We start from the raw sequence: 21,681 nt of genomic DNA on the forward strand, positions 1-21,681 counted from the left end.
AAGACCATTTGTGGCCCTCAAAACTTAAGATATTCACTCTCTGGCCCTTTACAGTGTAAGTTTGTCGACTCGACCCATAAGTCAGTGGTTTTGTTTTGTTTTGTTTTTAAGATTTTTAAGTAATCTCTACACCCAGTGTGGGGCTTGAACTCACGACCCCATCAAGAGTTGCATGCTTCACTGACTGAGCCAGCCAGGCACCCCAGTCAGTGGGTTTTTAAAGTGTGGTTAGGAGAGGAGCAATAGCATCATCACCTGGGAACTTGTTAGAAATGTAAATTCTCAGGCCTCAACACAGACGTGATGAATCAGAAACCCTGGGAGTGGGGCTCAGCAATCTGTAGCTTAACAAGCACTCCGGGTGATTCTGATGTAGGTTAATTTCTGAGAACCATTGCTCTAAAGAAACTTTTATACCTATGCACCAGGATCTGTTATTGGAAAGAATAACAGTGGCTGTGAATAAGAATCCCAAACCGGAAACAATCGAAATATCAAATCAGCAGTAGAGGAGATAGATAGATAGATAGATAGATAGATAGATAGATAGATAAACAAACCCAAGCTGGAAACAATCGAAATATCAAATCAGCAGTAGAGGAGATAGATAGATAGATGGATAAATAAATAAATTGTGGCAATTAATACAGTGAGAGTATTCTACAGCCTGTGGTTAAGGCCATGGAGTATAATGGTGGATGGCTTGTATTTGATCCAGCTCCACCCAAAACAGTAGCTATGTGACCTTGGAAAGATACTTGATCTCTGTAAACTTCAACTTCTTCATCTGTAAAATGGACATAAGATAGTAACTACTCTATAGGGTTATTGTTATGCTTAAACAATTACATAAAGTAATTTGAAGACTGTCTAGTACAGAAGTATTAAAGGGAAATCTGCATGTAATATGTTATGCTTCAAAGGAAAAAAAACACGTCAAAGTTCATTTCATAAACGTTATGGTCTGCTCAAATATTTTTCACGTAACAAAATGATTAAGGAAACTAAGGTAAAAACAGTGACGTTTTTGGAGGTTCAGATGTTGGCAATGCCTCTCTAAACCTTGGTTTTCATATGTGGAAAGTACCTTATAATTGCTCTTAAAACTGATGAAATGTCTATTCCCACATTATGTTTGGTACATGGGCACGTAATAAATGTGTTCTTTCCTTTTCTAATTGCCCTTTCATTTCTTTCATCATTTTCTCAGCCCTTCCTTCCAAAAATGCCTCTGGTCTTGATATTCTTTTGACAAACATTGCCAGAACTAAGGTCCAAAGTGGCTTCCTTGACTGTAAGGAGATTTGGCTTTTTCCATGAATCAAGGTCACGAGAGTCGTGTCTACTGTTTTCCCAGCTATGCCCTGGGGCCAAGTCTGGGCCTAGATCTAGGACAGGGCTGTAATCCTGGTATCTCCTGGGATTTCAGCCTTTCAGCGGCCTTAGTATGTAAAACGCTTAGTATGTATTTAGCAACACCTAAATACAGAACAGGCACACAAAGAAATAAGATTCTTTTCCCCTCTGTGCAGGCCGCATTAAATTTTTCCACATCCTAGGGCCTAGCACCTAGGCGGCTCCATAACATATATTGCTTTGAGCTGTTAGGGTGAATTTGACCTTCTCGGTGGAGTTTAATACCTCCATTTCCTAGGAAGGGTTAATAAACAATATAGGTGAGTTTAGGGTGCAAACAGCTGAAACCACTGGCTGCATTTTATGGTCTAGTGAAGCAACCTGCACACACCTAGTTCAAAGAAAAAATGACTAAATTTCTTCCCTTTTAACATTAATAATCAAAAGGACCAGAAATATCGCTCTCCAAAAGACACCGCAAAAGACACTGCGCTGCAGCCAACCGGTTCCTGTTCGGGCGCGATCTCGAAGGGCGGCAAGGCCAGAGCCGTAGGGCAGTAGAAAGGCAGCCTCCTTGTGACGTCAAATCAGCGGACTCTCGCCGCGGCTTCAGGCCGGTTCCGGTTCCCCGGCTTTCTGGGCGCGAGAGTACGTGAGCGCGGCGGCGTTCTGCGCGTGCTCCGCAGAGAAACGCGAGAAGGTTGGGTCTAGCTCGCGAAGGAGGTGCGTGATTGGCTAAAGCCGTGCTGGGGGGTTCCCCAGCCCTTTCGGCAGGGGTAAAACAATAAGAGGGGGCGGCGGCAAAGGGGGCGGGACGTCCGTGTTCCTTGTCGCTCGCCGCAGATCCTGGCGCCCGGGAGGAGGTGGTTGTAAGGGAAACGAGCTCGCGGCTCTCCGGCTTCCGAGGCTTGAGGTTTGTCGGAGGGAGGGTGCGGCGAGCGAGAAGAATCCGCTGCAGCCTGTCCTCGGCGACTCTCCTGCTGACCTCCGCGCGACGTACCCGCCGCCGCTGTTGGTTGGAGGTGTGTACGGGGGCCGGGAAGGGAGGTCTGTGTGGTGGTCGGAAGGGGACATTCCCTTCGCGCGCCGCGGCTCGAGGCAACCGTCCTGTGCGTGAGCCGTATTGTCGGAGGTGTCGCGGCAGAGAGAGACATTGTTCTTGCCGGCTGCCTACGCTGCCGTGTGTGCGTGAAAGAAGTCAAGCCTTTCCTCTCAGGTGAGGGATGGGAGGCCGCGTGGGAAGGGAGGTGACCGGCGCGCGTTGTGCGGACGAAGGGCCCGGAGGGCACAGGTGGGGCCCGGATTTGTTGGAGATGAGGTGGCGAGCTGGGACCGGAGACGCAGCAGCTCCGAAAGGCGCGCTGGTGGAGGCTTAATACGGGACGTGGAGGAGTAGGCTTTCTGGAGAGGATGTTTTAGGGTGGGGAGCCCACCAGCCTTGTCTCCGAGTCGTTTGCGTCTCTTATTCCCGGTTCTAAGGGAGCGGGGAGGCCGTCGCCGCCCCGCCCGTGGGGGAGGGGAAAAGAGGCTGTGTCGGCGGAGGCAGAAGCGACGCAGATGCGAAAGTAGCGGCCTCCGGGCACCATTTCTCTGCACCGAAACAGAATCCGGGTTTGAAGGCAGCCGCCGCTTTGCTTACCCAGTACCTAGTGTTCCTCGGTCTTTGGCCCCTCTCGGGTTTATCCCTAACGTGTTCAGAAACCCTGGCTGTATATAACGTACACCTTTTTCCTGCTCTTTTTATGCAGACAATCCTGTATTGACCCGGGAATAGAAAAGATGTTTGAGTGCTTTTGGAAATGGGTTTCTTCCTCTTCCCCCACTTTGGGGGGGGGGGGCAGTGGAAGGATAGTCAACGAGAAAAACATAAGCTTCCCTAGATCGTGTTGATTTTTGTTAGTCGAATCTGATCGAATTTTATCTGCGTCTTTAAAAGCAGATTTCTTAAGATGGCTCTGTGCCGATTTAGAGCGAATATAGATCTGCATCTTCAGTTTTCCGCATAGATCATTTTCCCCCCCAAGGCATACCTAATTTCTTAACAGATTTTTTTTTTTTTAATTTATTTGAGGGTAGGTGCCTTTGCTCCCTTTAAAAAACAACAACAACAAAACTCGTGCACCGAAGCTGGAATGATAGCAAAGTTGACCCTCCTCTCCCCAAGTTAAGATTTCAACTTGGGTTAAAATACTGTTTTTAGGTTCAAGGCTCCACATACCGTGCTAGTCCTCCAAATGTTAGCATTGCCGGTACCTGGATTCGTGAACCATCAACTGCAGTTAGGGAGCCCCGTATGTTAGAGGGAAAGAAGATGGGGATTCCTTGTCTAAGCTCCATATTAGGCAGTTAATATAGCCTTAGGCATGTGAACAAAGTTTGTAAGTAAACACTTGGCCTTGGTGTAGTATCCAGTGGTCCTTTTGATGTCCAAAATTCCTGGTTTTAAAAGATACACGGTATGATTAGCTTGAACTTCTTAGAACCGGATTATGTGTAGTTTCTTTGGTGATATTACCTTCCTATTTTCTTAAATTTGGGGGATTAGTCATGTGTATTCCTGTGTTATGATTTAGTCTCTAGAGGCTGTTTAGTTCTGAAACGCTATCAAGGAATTGCGAGGATAAGGACCTCAAATGGATTGCTTGTTCGGAGTTGTTATGGTTCAGGTTTTTAAATATTTGGGGTTGAAATATTAGTGGTGAACAAGTCTTAAGAGTGGAGAAAACCAGAATATTCGTGGGGTACTTAGGGATCAGAAGCAGAAGAAAGGAGAAGAAGAAAAGTCTTTAAATAATTTGATATTCTAATTTAGTGTTCATTAGTTCGATTCTTGAGTTTCAGTAATATTGGCGCTGTTGGTAGCAGGAAATACTCTTTATCCATATTTTACTTATGAGAGATCAGAAATGAAAATTTCTATATCAGTTGCTGAAAATCTGTAAATACTAATGGTGTGTTAAGATTCTTAACAGTTTTCTTATCCTGCAAAATTATTGCTATTGATTACCCATTATCAGTATCGAACATTAATTCTTTCTTAGGTTACTTTAATACTGCCCATGTTTTACACTGTGTTGATACAGAGGTGGAGAATGACCCCTTTTCAAGGCTGGGTTTGATAGGTACAAACTTAAGGGTTGCTTCTGAAGTTAAATTCAGTAGAATTTAATTGACAAACATGACTTAGTTACTCTCCATTGGTAGACGCTTGTTTAAGAGCTGCTAGGACAAATCGGTTCTTATCCCAGAACTCTGGACTGGCTTCAGAAGCAATAGAATCAGTTTCTTGATGGCTGTTCATATCTTCAGTTTATTCATATCTTTTAATTTCTAGATAGTTTACCTTATTTTGGTACATCATTGCAGATATTTTGGATGACTCTTGGATTTTTGTTGTATTATGTTACTGCCCTTTCCTTTTCGCTCCTCCCAGCAGTATCAAATAAGCTGGCAGTTGGACTTCAGAAGATTTTTATATTCTTGCCTCCATAGCTGTTCTTCTAAAGTGATGGTTCTTAACCAGGTATAATGAAAATATCACTAGAGACAGGAGATCTGATTTCAAATCCTCTCTCATAACTATAACTGAGGGATCTTGTAAACTCCTTTCCTTAGGCTCCCTAACCATCAGTTTCCTTTTCTCTAAATGAAGTTAAATATCCTATCTGTTTCAAGGAGATGAAGGAACATGTAGGTTACGTGTTAAACTTTAAAGGGTAATATAAATGTGTGCTTTTATTTTCCTGGTGCAGCTTTTTCTTTTCATAATGCTTGGTCAATTTTAACAGCTTCTGAACTTTGAAATTTGCTTCCTTTACTTTAGGGTCTGAGAAAAGAAAAGGCTTACTTTACTTAATCCACAACTACCTTTTATTTATTTCTACCACTGGTACTTAGATCTTGTTTGTGATACTTTCATTCAATGGACTGCCACAACAAATTGAAGGTTTCTGCTTTAAAGAGCTATTCATTGTTGGGGGCGACTGGCTGGCCTGGTAGAACACGGGACTCTTGATCTCACGGTTGTGAGTTCCAGCCCCACTTTGGGTTTAGGGATTACTTAAAAGTTTAAAAAAATCTTAAAAAGGTTCCTTGCTGTTTTGATTAGTAAAGAGATCTGGAGTTGCAGAAAGTTCCAGTTTTAATATGAGGTTATGTGTTGAGTTTGGGAATAGTCCGTGGCTTAGTGAGAAAGGGCCTGGGCTTGACTAATGTGATACCCGCTCTGAGTAAGGGGCTCTAGAGGGGAAAAGGAGTTAAGTATCCAGTAGTAGAGATAATCTGTGTCCTAGCAGAGACATGGCCTTTGGTAACATGGTTTCTTACTTGTAAAGAACTGCATCCTGTTACTAGAGATCTTATTCTTTTTATAGAAATCAAGATACAGTACATGTAACTTTACAGTGCTGAAATAATATTTTCGTAGATTTAAAAATTTTCTTTTGGTTTCCTGATTTTTTTTTAAATAAGATGGCATAGTGTCTCAGCTTCTTTGCAATTTTCATTTTGACTATTTTTTCCAAGCATTGAAATGGCATCAAAATGTGGCATGAAATTTCATGTCAGTAATTTGCAGTGAGTGAAAGTCCCGTCCCCTGCCCCCAAACTACTTGACCAAAGATGCTACAGTTATCACTCTTTATAAATGGTGGTCAGGACACTCCAGGTTCCTCAAAGTGAATTTTTGATTGTGCATTTTGATGCTTATAGATTGTGGTTGCAGCCAGGTGTTTGAAGTTAACAGTAGTAGTTGGAGTCTATGATTTATGTAGATCTAGCCATTTTATCACTGTATGGAGAAATTCCTTTAATGAGAATGGAGATGCCGTTTCAGAGATCCCCAAGATTAAAGATAACTGATGGAATACGACATTATTTTGCTTGTATTACCATGTCTTTTCCATTGTAATCTGCTCTGAAAACTATTTTGTTATAGATCTAAAAAATTAATTTCATTTTCTTGCCCAAGTGCATGCGTAGCCTGTACATTATTGAAATCATACCTTACTTATAAATTTTATACTGTGTTCAGTGTTTTCTTCGATGGTTTTATTGTCTTTGAAGTATTTTAATGACTGCATATGAATTGATGTTTTATGTTATAGTCAGGGTTCGGTTCATTGTATTTTTGTTTCTAAGACTGTTAATATCAGGTTACCAAAAATAGTATTTTATCAGGTAAGCGTATCAAAGATTTTTTAAATCAGCTTTTGGGAACCTTGGAGAGTGCACCCTAGGATCCTAGGCAGTAAGTTTTTCTTTTTTCTTTTCTTTTCTTTTTTTTTTTTTTTTTTCAGTACCCTTTTCGTTATTACTCATTCTGTACGCAACTGCTCAGTTTAATACCAGCATGGTATTAGTCTGTTTTCCCCATCTCAGCCTCCTCAGTGCTATCTTCAATTAGTTGGTAATATTTAAGCACACTTAAACTTTAACCATAAATTGTCACTAATGTAGGCTTAATGTCAGGGATTGCCTTTTTGTTTTACTAGTAGTGGTAAATGAATTCTCACACTCTTGGCCTTTATTGTAGAGTCATGTTTTCATTTCTTTTTTTTTTTTTAAGTTTAATTATTTCTTTTAGTAATCTCTACGTCTGTGTGGGCTTACACTCACAACCCCCAGATTAAGAGTTGCTTGCTCTACCCACTGAGCCAGCCAGGCACCCCTACCCTAGAGCCATGTTTTCTAATGAGTAACATGTATCTGTTAGAAGGTTATCAGATATTAAATGAAAATTTTAAAATAGTATTTAATGTCTTACCGGTGGTGACAAGAATTGGTATATAGCCGTTTTTTATTTTTCCTGGACCCATGAGTGTTTGTTCGTTTTATATCATGTTTTTTTCCAAAGATGGGGTTTATAAATTATTCTACAATTTGCTTATTACTTTTGTGGACAGTATTTCTTGTCCACATTTATGATTTTCTTATTTTCCCCTATTTTAAATGAGTGCATAATTTTGTATTTTATAGCCTTCCATTTCCCTGTTGATGGATATTTAGACCGCTTGATTTTTTTTTGTGGCATTGAACAACTTTGAATATACATCTTTGTGCAGTTGTATGTGTAGTTCTTTGTAATGTATCTTAGAAGTGGAATTACGGGTTTATGCGTTCATTTTTAATTAATTTTTTAAAACTGCAAAATTACATCGCCAAAAGGTTGTAACGGTTTATATTTTCACAAACATTGTGGAAGACCCCATTTCCCCACACCCTGAACAATACTGGATGTTACCAATAATTTTCATTTTTGTTTATTTTATAAGTGAAAGGTGTCAATTTTGAATAAATTGCCTTTTTTTGAACTGGATATTCTGAGTTGCAGAGTACCATGGTTCCCGTATATTGCGTTAAGGGATTCTGCATACATGTTCATGAAATGATTGACATAATGAAGCATAATTGTATTGCTAAATTTAAAATTTGGGGAATAATTTACCAACTCTTCATGTGTGGTTTAATGACTTTAGACATGAAGTCATGTCAACATACAGTCATGAAACCACCACCATGGTCAAGATATAAAATAGTCCCATCACCCTAGAAGTTCTCTCCTGTTCCTTTATAGTCCTTTATTCCTCCGGCCTCTGATCCGATTTATTTATTTATTTATTTTTAAAGATTTTATTTATTTATTTATTTGACAGAGATGGAGACAGCCAGTGAGAGAGGGAACACAAGCAGGGGGAGTGGGAGAGGAAGAAGCAGGCTCATAGCAGAGGAGCCTGATGTGGGGCTTGATCCCAGAACGCCGGGATCACGCCCTGAGCCGAAGGCAGACGCCCAACCGCTGTGCCACCCAGGCGCCCCGATCTGATTTAATCGTATAGTTTTGCATTTTACAGAATGTCGTATCAGTAGAATCATGTAATACCAACTTTTTTAGCCTTCAGTAGTGCTTTTTTTTTTTAAGTTACGAGAGATATAGTTTTTTTCTGGATACAAGTCCTTTATCATATATTTATTATACAGATACTTTTTTCAGACTGTGGCTTGTCTTTTCATTTTCTAAATGATGACTTTAAATGAAAGGTTTTATATTTTGATGGAGGTCCAACTTGCAGGTGTTTTTTTTTTTAATTCTTGTGTTTTATCTAAAATCTTTACTTAACGTAAGGGTACAAAAGTTTTCTTCTAGAAATTTTAGGTTTTACATTTATGTCTGTGGTCCATTTCAACGTAATTTTTGTATGTGGGTGCCAAGTATGAGTCAGACTTCCTTTTCTTTTTAATGTGTGGATGTCAGGTTGTCCCCAAATCTTTTTGTTGAAAAGATAAAATTACCTTGGTACCTTTGAAAAGAAATTGACTATATTGTGTAGGTCTGTTGTAATGCTAATTTGGGGGGGATTTCTAAAATTTCTTAAAGTTCTAAAATCAGAGCTTTAAGTTCTGATTTTAAAGTTCTAAAAGTTCTTAAAATTATTTGTGCCAAAACTGCTGTGTTTGATTTGTTTGGACCTTTAATCTCAAAACTCTCTAACTTCATATTACAAGAGTAGTATGTATTCTTGTAGATGACTGTACGAATATACAATTACATATAAATAAGCACAGGAGTGTAGATGATTGACTTTTTTTTTTTTTTAAGATTTTATTTATTCATTTGAGAGAGAGAGAGCACAGGCAGAGGGAGAGGGAGAAGCAGACTCCCAGCTGAGCTGGGAGCCTGACCTGGGGCTCCATCCCAGGACCCGAAGATCATGACCTGAGCCAAAGGCAGATGCCTAACCCATCAGCCACCCAGGTGCCGTCCCAGTGATTGACTTTAAAGATAGCTTGAAATTGTGTGCTTAATGTATTTAATCTATTCATTAACATTCCTCCATAGTTTTATTCATTAACTACTGAGATATCTTTGTATTTTAGTTGTTGCTTCTCTTAGGGCTTTCGTATCAGAATTGTTCAACAGATTTTTTAATCCTGTTATGTGCACAGCAATGGCGGATGCTACGAAGATTATGTCTCTTGAGCATCTGGAAGCATAATGCTGCCAGGCTTATGCTTAGCATTAGCATAGAGGAGTCTTCCAAATAGGAGAGGGATGTGTCTGTGCTCATGTACATATATTATTAGGATTACGTGCAAAAGTTAGAGCTAAAGAAGAGATCTATGATACTAAGAGGAAGAAACGGTTGATCCTTTCTGGTGGACCCTAGTTAGGAAAGCCAGAGGTACAACTGGAATGAGATTTTGGGCAGGTTTTTGAAGAATGAATAGGGGAAGGATTTGGTGGCATAAGGTTTTGAGGAGATAGTCATCCCCTAAAAATTTTCTCTTAGCTTTGGCTTGAGATACTTCCTCATTTTCTTCATGTCCAATTTCTACGCCTGTTCCAGTTTTCAAATGGTATATTCTTTGTGATAGGGCTGTAGCATTTATCACATAATTGTGTTTAGGAATTTTGTCTCCCACTGGACTTTAAATTTCTTTGGAGCAGCAGATCATGTCTTTCATGTTCACCATTGTTTTTCCTTACATAGTTTTTGATACATATATAGTAGACATTCATTAAATGTTGGAAGAATTTGTGTTTTCCCACCTATTCACCCATCTTAGGTTGAATGAAATAAGACAGTGGCCTAAAGAATGAAAATTGCAGGTTCGGGGAATGATGGTGAGTGGCATACTGCTCTTCAAACACAGAATTTGTTATTGAGGTGAAAAGTGTGATTGGAGATAAATTTGGAAAGTTTGTCAGGACCATGAATGTCATGGATTTCTGTGAAGTACCTTATACTTCAAGTTAAATGCAGGTGTTTGAATTTTACTGTATTTAATGTATGCTGAACGTGATAAAGAAGTTTGGAAGATTTGAGGAAGATGTAGAGTGTAAATTCAGTAGAAGTGGAAAGAATGGGACAAAATCTGAGAAACTTTTGAGTTGTCAGGATTTCACAGTTTGAAGCTTAAAGAAGGAAAGTCACTTAGGATTGATCATTCTAGCCAAGAAGATGGTGGCATCATTAACAGAAATAAGGAAAACATTCTGAGATGCATATAACCTATGAGGGCATGTGTGGGTATTCGGCATGGGGTTAAAATGTAAAATTTGAGCTCATGGTAGAGACTAGATTTACATTTAGGTAGATATGAGAGCTAAAGCCATTAGACTCTCTGAAATTTCCAGGTTAGAAGACAGAACTTTGAGAACTTCTGCATTTTGATGAGAAGGAAAGTTGCCTTACGTAGAACTCTAGTAGAAGCATTGGGAGGAGGTTATCAGCGATGCCGATGCAGACAAGTGGAAGACTGAGGAGAGGTCGGTGGGTTTTTAAGAATTGTGACTTTCCAGCTTCCCATGCAGATAGTGTTCTCTCAAACATGGTGAACGTTCCTAAAACCCGCCGGACTTTCTGCAAGAAGTGAGGCAAGCACCAGCCCCACGAAGTGACACAGTACAAGAAAGGCAAAGATTCTCTTTATGCCCAGGGAAAGCAGTGTTATGACAGGAAGCAGCATGGCTGTGGTGGGCAGATTAAGCCAATTTTCTGGAAAAAGGCTAAAACTACAAAGAAGATTGTGCTGAGGCTTGAATGTGTTGAGCCCAATTGCAGACTAAGAGAATGCTGGCTATTAAGAGATGCAAGCATTTTGAACTGGGAGGAGATAAGAGAAAGGGCCAAGTGATCCAGTTCTAGGCTTCATATTTTGTTATATTACGAAGATGATAAAATCTTGAGGTTATGTTCACTTCATTTGGTTGCAGTTGGTCTTTTAAGAGGGAAATAAAGTAGTGCCATCAAAAAAAAAAAAAAGTGACTTTCCAGAGAATTATATTTAAGGGAGAGCTCAGATTATATTTGAGAGGAGAGTTGAGGAAGATTAATGCACAGTTAGTAATTTAGGGAACTATATGATTAAGAAAGTGCCATGATAAAGACTCAAGTACTTTGAGAATTCAGAGGAAAGACAGTTATAGTTTATAGAAGAATCAGGAATGATTTTCAGGGATACAATATCTGGTCCTAAAGAATGCATAGGATTTCAGTTGTTACAGATAGGAAGGTATGGAATGAGTATTGGAGTAGGAATCAAAGGTTTTAGTTCTTGTTTAATAGAATTTTAGAATCCTAGTGTTGGAACAACCTAATCTAATGTTGTTAGACATACATTATTTTACTATATTTCCTCTAAATTGTTCAGTTAGTCTCTGGAATAAATACCAGCAATGACTGTCTATTTATGAAGTAGCTCTATTCTGGTTATTCTTGCATTATATTGATCTACCTTCCTGAAATTTCCATTTACTGTTCAACCAGTAGTTAACTTTTACAAAGTAGAATTATCAGCTCATTTTATTTTATTTTTATTTTATTTTTTTTTTAAAGATTTTATTTATTTATTTATTTGACAGAGATAGAGACAGCCAGCGAGAGAGGGAACACAAGCAGGGGGAGTGGGAGAGGAAGAAGCAGGCTCATAGCGGAGGAGCCTGATATGGGGCTCGATCCCAGAACGCCGGGATCACGCCCTGAGCCGAAGGCAGACGCCCAACCGCTGTGCCACCCAGGCGCCCCTATCAGCTCATTTTAGACATTACATCTATGTTGTAGCCTGAGATTCTTTGCTTTGTGGGCAGCTTCATTATACTAGTTTGTGATTCACCAAACTTACTTTTAACGAGAAAGTAAGCAAAAAACCTAAGTACTTAACTAAAAGCTGAAGTTTTAGCCTAGGAAGGAACCAAAAATTCCTTTGGTTGATAATAGTTTTTTTTTTTTTTAAGTTATTTTGAAATTGAAGAAATCGAAGTATATTATAGGATGAAGCCCAATGTGACTTCTTTTTTTTTCTTGTGTATATATGTGTTACTTTTCTTTCCTCCACTTCCCTCTCGATGGTATTAAGAGATTAAGAAAAGATAGTGGCAATTGATAGCAATTTCCCATGAGAGCTGGAGTAGATATGCTTCAGGAATTAGTCTAGGCAAATGAAGAGGAATCATTTTAAGAAACAAGAATGAATAAAAGAATGTTGATGATACACAATATATGGGGATTTTAAGTGAGATAAAGGTGAAAAGTAGAATGATGATCTCTGAAATAGTTAAGGCTCTAAGTAGTGAGGGAAACCAGATATAATCATGTTGGCATCTGGATGAATAAAAAGGACCAATTGTTTTTACTTAACAAGGAAATTTTACAGTATGGATCCCAGTGTGGCAGAAATCTCCGCATTTTCATGTGTTCATGGGAAAAATGGGGTTTAATACATGCAGTTTTACTTTATCTAAAAAGATGTTAGATGATAATTGCTCTTATCTTTGAAGGTGCTAGAGCTAACAACCAACTGAAGAAGATTCTTTTTGTACATAAGTATCCTTTAATCTTGGCTATCTTTGTTGAATCGTATAGTTTTGTGGGTTTGACCAGAGATCGTATCTCAGTTTGTAACTTAGAAAATTAAGATCCAAAAAGGTCATAGCTTTTTCATGGCCTTAGATAGTTAAAAGCTTTTTCTGTCCCATGTTCAGTGTGTTGTGTTTTTTTTTTTTAATAACTTTTTGAAAAGAAATGAGGGGCACCTGGGTGGCTCAGTCGGTTAAGCCTCTGCCTTCAGCTGAGGTCATGATCCCAGGATCCTGGGATTGGGCATTGGGCTCCCTGCTCAGCTGGGAGCCTGCTTCTCCCTCTCCCTCTGCCCCTCCCCCTCTCTCATGCTCTCTCTCTCACTGTCTCTCTCTCTCAAATAAAATCTTTTTTAAAAATTGTTTTCATTTTTAAAAATTAAAATTTTTTTAGGGGCGTCTAGGTGGCTTATTCAGGCATCTGCCTTCAGCTCAGGTGGTGATCCCGAAGTCTGGGTATCCAGCCCTGTGTCCGGCTCCCCGCTGAGCAGGGAGCCTGCTTTTCCATCTGCCTCTCCCTCTCCTCCAGCTCTCTCACTCTGTCTCTCTCTCTCAAATAAAATCTAAAAAAAATTTAAAGAAGGAATTTAAAAAAGAAATGAAAGGACCCAAATCCCAGAAATTGCTTACCTAAGAGTTGGGTACTTTGCTGTGAATAATAAAAACAGCACAATTGTTCTTGTAATCACTTTTATTCTGAATGTATAATTTGGCTCTTTTGTTTTTCCCCTTGACCAAATTCTTGTCTATATTGGCTGTGTATGAATTATAAATGCAAGCTTTGTATTACTCAGTTTTCCAAGTCTTAACTTCCTACAGCTACCCAGACTACCTGTTGGTGGTTCATTTATAATTTAATCTTAATGTTTCTTTGATGCATTCCTTATGTATTGCACTGTTAATTTTCCTACTCTAGGGAAGATGGGCAAGATGGCAGTTTGTGTAGAACAAATAAATTAGTGTGTCTTGAAAAATAGGTAAGTCAGGTTACTTTTTTCCCTTTTGTCTCTAATATATTTCGGGTTGATGTTGATGTGGTTAATTTCCACCAGTTATATTTAGCCCACTAAATTCTTTTTTTTTTTTTAAAGATTTTTGAAATTTATTCATTTGAGACAGGGATAGAGAGAACATGAGCAGAGGAAGGGGAGAAGCAGATTACCCGCTGAGCCAGGACCCCAACTCTGGGGGCTCAGTCCCAGGACCCAGAGATCATGACCTGAGCCCAAGGCAGATGCTTTAACCATCTGAGCCACCCAGGTGCCCCCAGCCCACTAAATTCTGACTCACTTTAAATCAGAGTTAATAAGGAAGAAGTATCCTATGAGTAACTTCTTTTTGTTTTATCATTCCCTGTGGAAGCCTTCCCTGTACCTAAAGATGGACTCTGCCCAGCCTCTGTATAGCTCTTTGTTTAGCCTTTTACCACATTAGCATTGCCTTACCTCATCCACCATTTGAGGTTCACTTTCCAAGTTACCTCCTTTGAATAATTTATTGAATAATCTCGTTAAAGTTGCCTTCACTGTGTGTCTACCTTGCCTGTCTCTGATCTGTATTGATGACGTGACCACCATACTCATGATTTTATATGTAGATGGTGGGCTTTTGAAAGCCTCTCAAACTTTGTTACAATAACTCTAAAGTGTATTCTGACCTTTCTTTGGTATTGATACATGTATTCAGTCTTTTTTTTTTTTTTTTTTTACTTTGGTTATATGTATGTGACCAAAATGGTAGGTAAATGTATCCTTCATGAATGTGATGGAAGATTTGGGATAGATGACAGTGTCATTGTAGAAAATCTGGAAATACGAAGAGAAGGAAGAAAAACATGAGAATCTCCAAATCCATCAGCAGTCCCTAATAGCATTTCTATTATTTACCATTTGAACAAAACTGTTTTGTACATAGCTATTGTATTTGGAGGTTAAGTTAGTATCTTACCACATCGTAGTATTATTTTGGCATCAGTTACAGTATTAAAGTATGTATTAATTTTCATTTTAGTTATTTTATAAAATGTTACTAGATAAGTCTGTTCTTTACACTTCCCCATTATTCAAAATAAAAATACTGTGTTGCTTAGCTTTGTTACTTTAAATGTAGCAGATGGGAATTCTTTTATGCATTAGGATTTGCTAGTCCTTATTGGAAGTTTTTAGGTTTAGGGGAAACAAATGGCACCTGAAGTGACACTATCTGATTGTGCTTTGTGAATTAAAGTTTTCTTTTCTTTTTTTAAAAAAAGATCGTTTAATTGTAGGTGATACAGAATTCAAGGTAGAACAAAGACTGAAGAGCAGATGGGCAGGATTCTAGGCTGGGTTTACTCTGACCTTACAGCTAAGGTAGCAATGGCTGAGTAAGAGGGAGTAAAGAGAAGATGAGCCCCACTGTATGGGTTTTTTTTTTCTTCTTTTCCAAAGTTTATTCTTTAATGTACAACAGGCTCTGACACAACACTTCATTCTAGGTATAGGTAGCAAAATGTTATGGCAGAGAATCAGATGTTTTAAACAGCAGTGGAAATCAGGTAACAGTCTCCTAATGGAGACACAAGGAACTGCTTACTTCCTGCCAGATTTCTCACCTGTGGCCTGGGGACCCTTCCCCATACCCTTCACTTTAGTTCCTCCAGCTGCTTCTCTTTTTGTTTCTGTTGGAAAGCCTTAGCTTCCTCTTCATCTCCGTGAACTGCTTCAAAGGCTTCTTGTTACTGCCTCATCCCTAGACCCTGCCACTGGAAGCAGTGAATTAACTATTTTTGAAAGCAAGTGAGGCATTAAAAATTTAAACAGGTTTGTGGGGTTTTGTACCATTTCAGGACTGTCATAAAAGGAGAGAAAACACTGGGATTGTATAGAGCTACAGTCTTGCCTGTAGGCTCTGCCATGGTTTATGTATTTATAAAGATTTTTTTTTTTAAGATTTTATTTACTCATTTCACAGAGAGTGCGCGCAAGCACAAGCAGCACAAGCAGGAGGAGCGGGAGAGGGAGAAGCAGACTCCCCATTGAGCAGGGAGCCCAAGGCGGGGCTGGATCCCAGGATCATGACCTGAGCCAAAGGCAGATGCTTAACCAGCTGAGCCACCCAGGCACCCCTATTTCTAAAGATTTAACTTGAGAGAGAGGGAGAGAGCGCGTGTGCACGAGTGGGGGTGGGGGCAGAGGGAGAGGGACAAGCAGACCTGAGTGCAGAGGCCAACTTGGGGCTTGATTCCAGGACCCTGAGATCATAAACTGGGCTGAAGTCAGACAATCAGCTGAACCACCCAAGTGTGCCTCCTGATTTTTATTTAAAAACATTATCACAATTGTAATGATTATGGCAGGTTTTCTTTGGCTATAGAATTTTTTGTTTAAAGGAAACCTAGGGACACCTGGGTGACTCAGTCGGTTAAGTGCGGCTCTTGGTTTTGGCCCAGGTCATGATCTCCTGGTTCTGAGACTGAACCCTGTGTCCTCTGCACTGGGCGTGTAGCCTGTTTAGGATTCTTTCTCTCTCCCACTCTCCTTCTACCCCTCCTCCTCCCTCTCTAAAAAAAAAGAAAGAAAAGAAAGAAACCTACATTGAGATTTATTTGTAAGCAGGAATTTAAACTGTATCCCAATTTGCCCAGTAAATACAGATACAGTGGATTTTTTTCATAACTTTTAAGTGTAATAGGAGAAAGGATATTTGATTATAAATTATATACATATATATATATTTAAACAAATAATATTTAACTTTCTATTTTCTTCTCCCTCTTTTCCAATTCCTGATGTTATAATTTTGACTGATCTGGGGGCTATAACCATATATAATTCATTTACTTTAAATTATTGTGTTCCTATATGTATTTTGTATTTGTTTTTCTTTTATTTTTAAGCCCCCCCATCAGCATAGACCCTCCCTCCCCCTGCCTTGACTGTGGATTTGTTATTCTTGATCATACCTTTGAGATTTCAGCTTAGCAGTACTTCATCGTAGCACCTCACCCATTCTGTTTCCTGTGTGCTTGTTTATAATCCATGACAGATTATGAACTTTTAAGTTTTTATTTTAATTCTAGTTAACATACAGTATTACATTAGTTTCAGGTGTACAGTATACAGATTCAGCACTTCCATACATCACCCTGTGTTGATCACCTATTTAACCCATCCCCCCACCCACCTCCCCTCTGGTTTAACCATCAGTTTGTTCTCTGGATTTAAGGGTCTGTTTCTTGATTTGTCTCTCATATTTTTTTCCCTTTTGCTTGTTTTGTTTCTTAAATTCCACCCGATTATAAACTTCTGGAGGGCTAAAGTCTTAATCTTGTTCACCACGCTGTCCCCTTTATCAAAGAACACCTGGCAATATAGTTAGATGCTTATTACTTAGTTAACGGAAAGAAATACTGGACATATACCAAATGTAAAAAAAATATTCTCTGCGTACTCAGGTTATTGCTGATTTTTAATGGTAATTATTATCATTTTGACACAGTGAAATAGTTCTAAGGAGAGCAAATAGAAAATACAAGTCCGTACTTTCCCATAATAAGTCTAATCTCCAGGTCCTGACTTGTGCCTTCTGCCTAATTTTCAAAAGTAAACTATCGGAATCGGAGGACATGGATTATAGTCACCAGAGGAAAGCGGTACTGTGCATGGAAAAGACTTGGTTATGTTGTTCATACTGTGAGGCAGCATGGTACTTTCTCGGAATAAGACAAAGAACTATGTGGGGGTGGGGGGGTAATTGAGGAATAGAGACAAAGAGGAACTGCACATATTGGAAGTTACCAGTAGTTGTTGGGAATTTATTATTTTGTTGTTGTAAATTGCTTTTCAATAAATGTATTGTCTTTATTCCTGTTTGTATGGCTAAGAAAATTTACTTCCTGGAAGTTTACAAAGATGAGTTTTTAATAGTTATCATTCTTGTTTTTGCTCCCTTAGCATTTGACATTGTGCAGCAAAGAAATGGTTATGGAGAAGCCCAGTCCGCTGCTTGTAGGGCGGGAGTTTGTGAGGCAATATTATACTTTGCTGAATAAAGCTCCAGAATATTTACACAGGTAAATTCTAAATGGATTATTTAGTATTTTTATTTAGTTTTGTTTTCTTGAATAGGCCTACATAGTATTTTGTCTTTCTTATTTCATGTTCTGATTCTTTCTTTGCAAATCATAACCAATATTTTAATTGTCTAATGGCTAAAACCGTTTTTGCAAGTTTTTAATGAGATCCACAGGGGTGCCTGGGGTGGTTCAGTCAGTTAAGTGTCCGGCTCTTGATCTCAGTTCAGGCCTTGATCTCAGGGTTGTGATTTAAAGCCTTGTACGGGGCTCCATGCCCAGCTTACTCCTTTAAAAAAAAAAAAAAAGTGAAATCCACAGTAGAAAAATGCTTCACATCATATCCTATTATATATAACACATTCATATCTGTGTACAGAACGTACACAATTACATCCTTCAGTATTTTGTATTTCATTTAAATAAACTTTGGACTTGACCAACTAATGGGTTCTAGTCTGCAATTTGAAATCGCAGTCATTAGTTGATTTTTAAGTTCCTTATAGCAGTGTTAGAAAATGAATCATCTAAGTGATTATACTTGGGAAAATTTCTTCTGATTGATCTGCAAAATAGTATTCCTTGGTAAAACAGCAGTAGTAGCCTTGTTTGCTATTTTGGCAGGAGTTGGACATCTGTAAGCTTATTTTTTCCAGAAGTTGAAATGAAATTGATTTGTATTGTGAGTAGTATTTATAATTTTTGTTCTTCCTGTGTATTTTAGCAGGTGAAAGATAAATGAGACTTTTATAAGGATTAGGTTTTGCAAGTATTTGTTATGGAACACACCAGCCACATGAGTTAAGGGATAAGTCATTGCCACTTCATATGGGGAAAGCTGTTAAAAGGACTTATGTTCTTTTAGCTAGGTTCTCTTTATAAGTATGCTGAGCACTCTAAAGTTAGATTTTGCAATATGTCTTCTATTATTCCATAAAACATTTTTCTATAACAAATACCGTCCTCAAAAAAAAAAAATCCAAAAGTGAATACCTGTACATTTTTCTAACTATAGAAATAAAAGATGCTCTTGTTGACAATGTAGGTAGAGGAGTTTGGGGTGGGGAGGGGAGAATGGAACTATAGGGCCTTTCCTTGTCTGAAATTTAGTCTTTATATAACGTAGGTATTAGCATGTTTTGTTTTTTGTTTTTTTTGTAGTGACAATAGGGCTGTCCACCATCATTTTCCAAAAAACCCGTAAGCTTCTGTTTTATGTGTAGCTTATGTAACCAATTTACCTTTTAATGGAAATCAGTTTGTAATTTTTCACTTGTTAAACTGTGATCAGTATCCTTATATATGCATCTTTGTGTACCTTTCTAGTTATTTTCTTAAGATAAGTTCTTAGAAGTAGAATTGTTAATCAAAGGTATAATTATTTCTAAGGCTTCTCCTACACTTAACAGCCAACTTATCCTCTGGAAAATTGGTAGTTAACATGTTTGCCAGTGGTACGTGCAAGAAAATAGTGTAAACTTAAAAATACAGGTAGTCGTTAAAAACATGAACTATGGATCTAGACTGTCTGGGTTCATGTCTTGGCTACCCCACTTGATTAGTGTGTGGCCTTAGAGTTAATTTAATTTCTTCTGAACCTCAGTTTGCTCATTTACATAATAGTGCTTATTTCATGAGGTTGTTAGGGCAGGGGTAAATAAATCAATATATGTAATGCACCGAGAACATTGCTTGGCATAGAGGAAGTCTTACATGTTTCATTAACAATAGGAGCTGAGTTCTCTTTATGAGAAAATTAATTTTGCATGTTTGATAACCTTAATTTAGAAAGATATTCTAATTGCTTTAGATAATGCCTGAGAAATGCTAATTTATCATGTACTTAAGAGCAGTATGAAATATTAATGAGATATCAAATACTGAAATAATGTAGATTTTCTTATTTGGTCTCTGAATTATTTCAATTATTGTAAATCTAACTAAACTTGTTTTAATCTAAGCTTTTGGAATTAGTAATCATTTGGAACTTTGAGTAGAATGTTAAATAGCATCTGATTCCCAAACAAATCTAGAGAACTGAGTTTTGTATCTAAAGGGGAAAACTGGGTCAATTACTACAGCATCAGTATTTAGAATGTATTTTGAATATCTCATTCTTCCAATTCAAAAAATAGATGTGATGGGAATTAGATGAGAATTGCAAGTGATTTGAGTGTATTTTCAGTGTGCCAGGCCAGAATTCTGTCATTACTCATTTAATCCTTACAACAACCCTATGGAGTAGTTACTATTATTGTGTTTGATAACCAAGGAAACAGAACTTAAGAACTGTAAGTGACTTTATCAGGATTTTACAACTATTGAGTGACAAAGCCAGACATGAAAGTGGGTCTGTTTTATACCAGAACTCTACTGCGTCTTTAGGCTTCTCTTGACAATTGAATGTTAATCAATTATCATTGGCTTTATAGGTTTTATGGCAGGAATTCTTCCTATGTTCATGGTGGAGTAGATGCTAGTGGAAAGCCCCAGGAGGCTGTTTATGGCCAAAATGTAAGTATCAATTTCATACACATTTTAGATTTTATTCCTTTTTTTGTGTGTTAAGGTAGTTGAAAATAGCCTTTTTGTGCCTATGGATTTCTTCCTGAATGACTTGTAACTAGAATTTTACGTTACAGTAGTTGTTAAATGAGCTTTCAGTTCTTATAAATATCCATTTTGTTTGAAACAGGGTGTTAACACTGGATTGGATACAAAGGAGAAGATAGGAAATTATCTATCATTGATGTATTTTATACATGAAACAGTTGAGAACTATAAAGGTTATACAAATATGAACTAAACCTTATGTTACAGGAATGCACAGAAATATATGTACTTTATGACATTACAGAAGATATGGGACTTCAGCTAGATGCTGAATTACAGAATTTGGCCTTACCTACAAAAGGAAATTAGAGGTAGAAGAAATGGCACCAGCAAACCCAGTAAAGTAAAATCAGCTGTGAGGTCAAGGAGTAGTCAACACAGTCTGTCTGAATGATTAAAAGCTTAATACAGAATAGTATTGGGAGAGAGCTATATAAAGCCCGTGTTATTGCTTAATATGAGATAGCCATAGTGATCTCTTGTATCGAGCTGTGACGTGTTGAAAATGGTGGTTTAGGAACATCAACCTAGGAGTAACGCATATCTTGGTGGAAAGGATTCAAATGAGGCAGAAAGATTATGTAGTTAATATTCTAGAGTTGTGAGAAAATCAGTGAAGCTCTATTGTATTAAGTAATGAAGTATCACAACAGTTTGTATTTCCTCCTTCTTTTCTTCTATTAAAGGATATACACCACAAAGTATTATCTCTGAACTTCAGTGAATGTCATACTAAAATTCGTCATGTGGATGCTCATGCAACCTTGAGTGATGGAGTAGTTGTCCAGGTCATGGGTTTGCTATCTAATAGTGGACAGCCAGAGAGGAAGTTTATGCAAACCTTTGTTCTGGCTCCTGAAGTAAGTTTTCATTTCACTTACGTTTCATTTGTATGATTTTATTTGGTGGTTATTAGTTGCTTGAAGTGTCCAGAGTTTCTTCTTACAGGTGTAGATATGCATGTGGCTAAACTTGAGAAATTGGTATTGAACCCATTGATGAACATTTGACCCTTGAGCAGCGCAGGGATTTGGAGCACCGAACTTCCTTCTGTGCAGTTGAAAATCCATGTACAGGGGCGCCTGGGTGGCACAGCGGTTAAGCGTCTGCCTTCGGCTCAGGGCGTGATCCCGGCGTTATGGGATCGAGCCCCACATCAGGCTCCTCCGCTATGAGCCTGCTTCTTCCTCTCCCACCCCCCCCCCGCTTGTGTTCCCTCTCTTGCTGGCTGTCTCTATCTCTGTCGAATAAATAAATACAATCTTAAAAAAAAAAAAAAAGAAGAAAGAAAGAAAATCCACGT

General features: G+C 38.5%; 1 protein-coding gene and 1 pseudogene across 4 annotated transcripts in view; both read left to right on the forward strand.

Annotated features, from left to right (window-relative positions):
* G3BP2 (G3BP stress granule assembly factor 2) overlaps window positions 1-21,681 on the forward strand; it is an 80,469-nt gene that overhangs the window by 45,030 nt on the left and 13,758 nt on the right. For 2 of the 4 annotated variants that reach the window (XM_045789723.2, XM_045789751.2), the window contains exons 1-4: window positions 2,173-2,378; window positions 17,647-17,765; window positions 20,198-20,279; window positions 21,065-21,238. In XM_045789723.2, coding sequence (XP_045645679.1) covers window positions 17,671-17,765; window positions 20,198-20,279; window positions 21,065-21,238 — 351 coding nt within the window. In that variant the 5' untranslated portion in view covers window positions 2,173-2,378; window positions 17,647-17,670. Of the gene's footprint in view, window positions 1-2,172; window positions 2,379-2,422; window positions 2,573-17,646; window positions 17,766-20,197; window positions 20,280-21,064; window positions 21,239-21,681 lie in introns of those variants that run through there. The other 2 variants (XM_045789741.2, XM_045789733.2) reach the window with 2 other exon arrangements.
* LOC148109538 (large ribosomal subunit protein eL42-like) lies at window positions 2,579-17,640 on the forward strand (annotated as a pseudogene).

This window comes from Ursus americanus, chromosome 8 (assembly GCF_024610735.1).
Source record: "Ursus americanus isolate L20-20 chromosome 8, mUrsAme1.1.p, whole genome shotgun sequence".
Lineage (NCBI taxonomy): Eukaryota > Metazoa > Chordata > Mammalia > Carnivora > Ursidae > Ursus > Ursus americanus.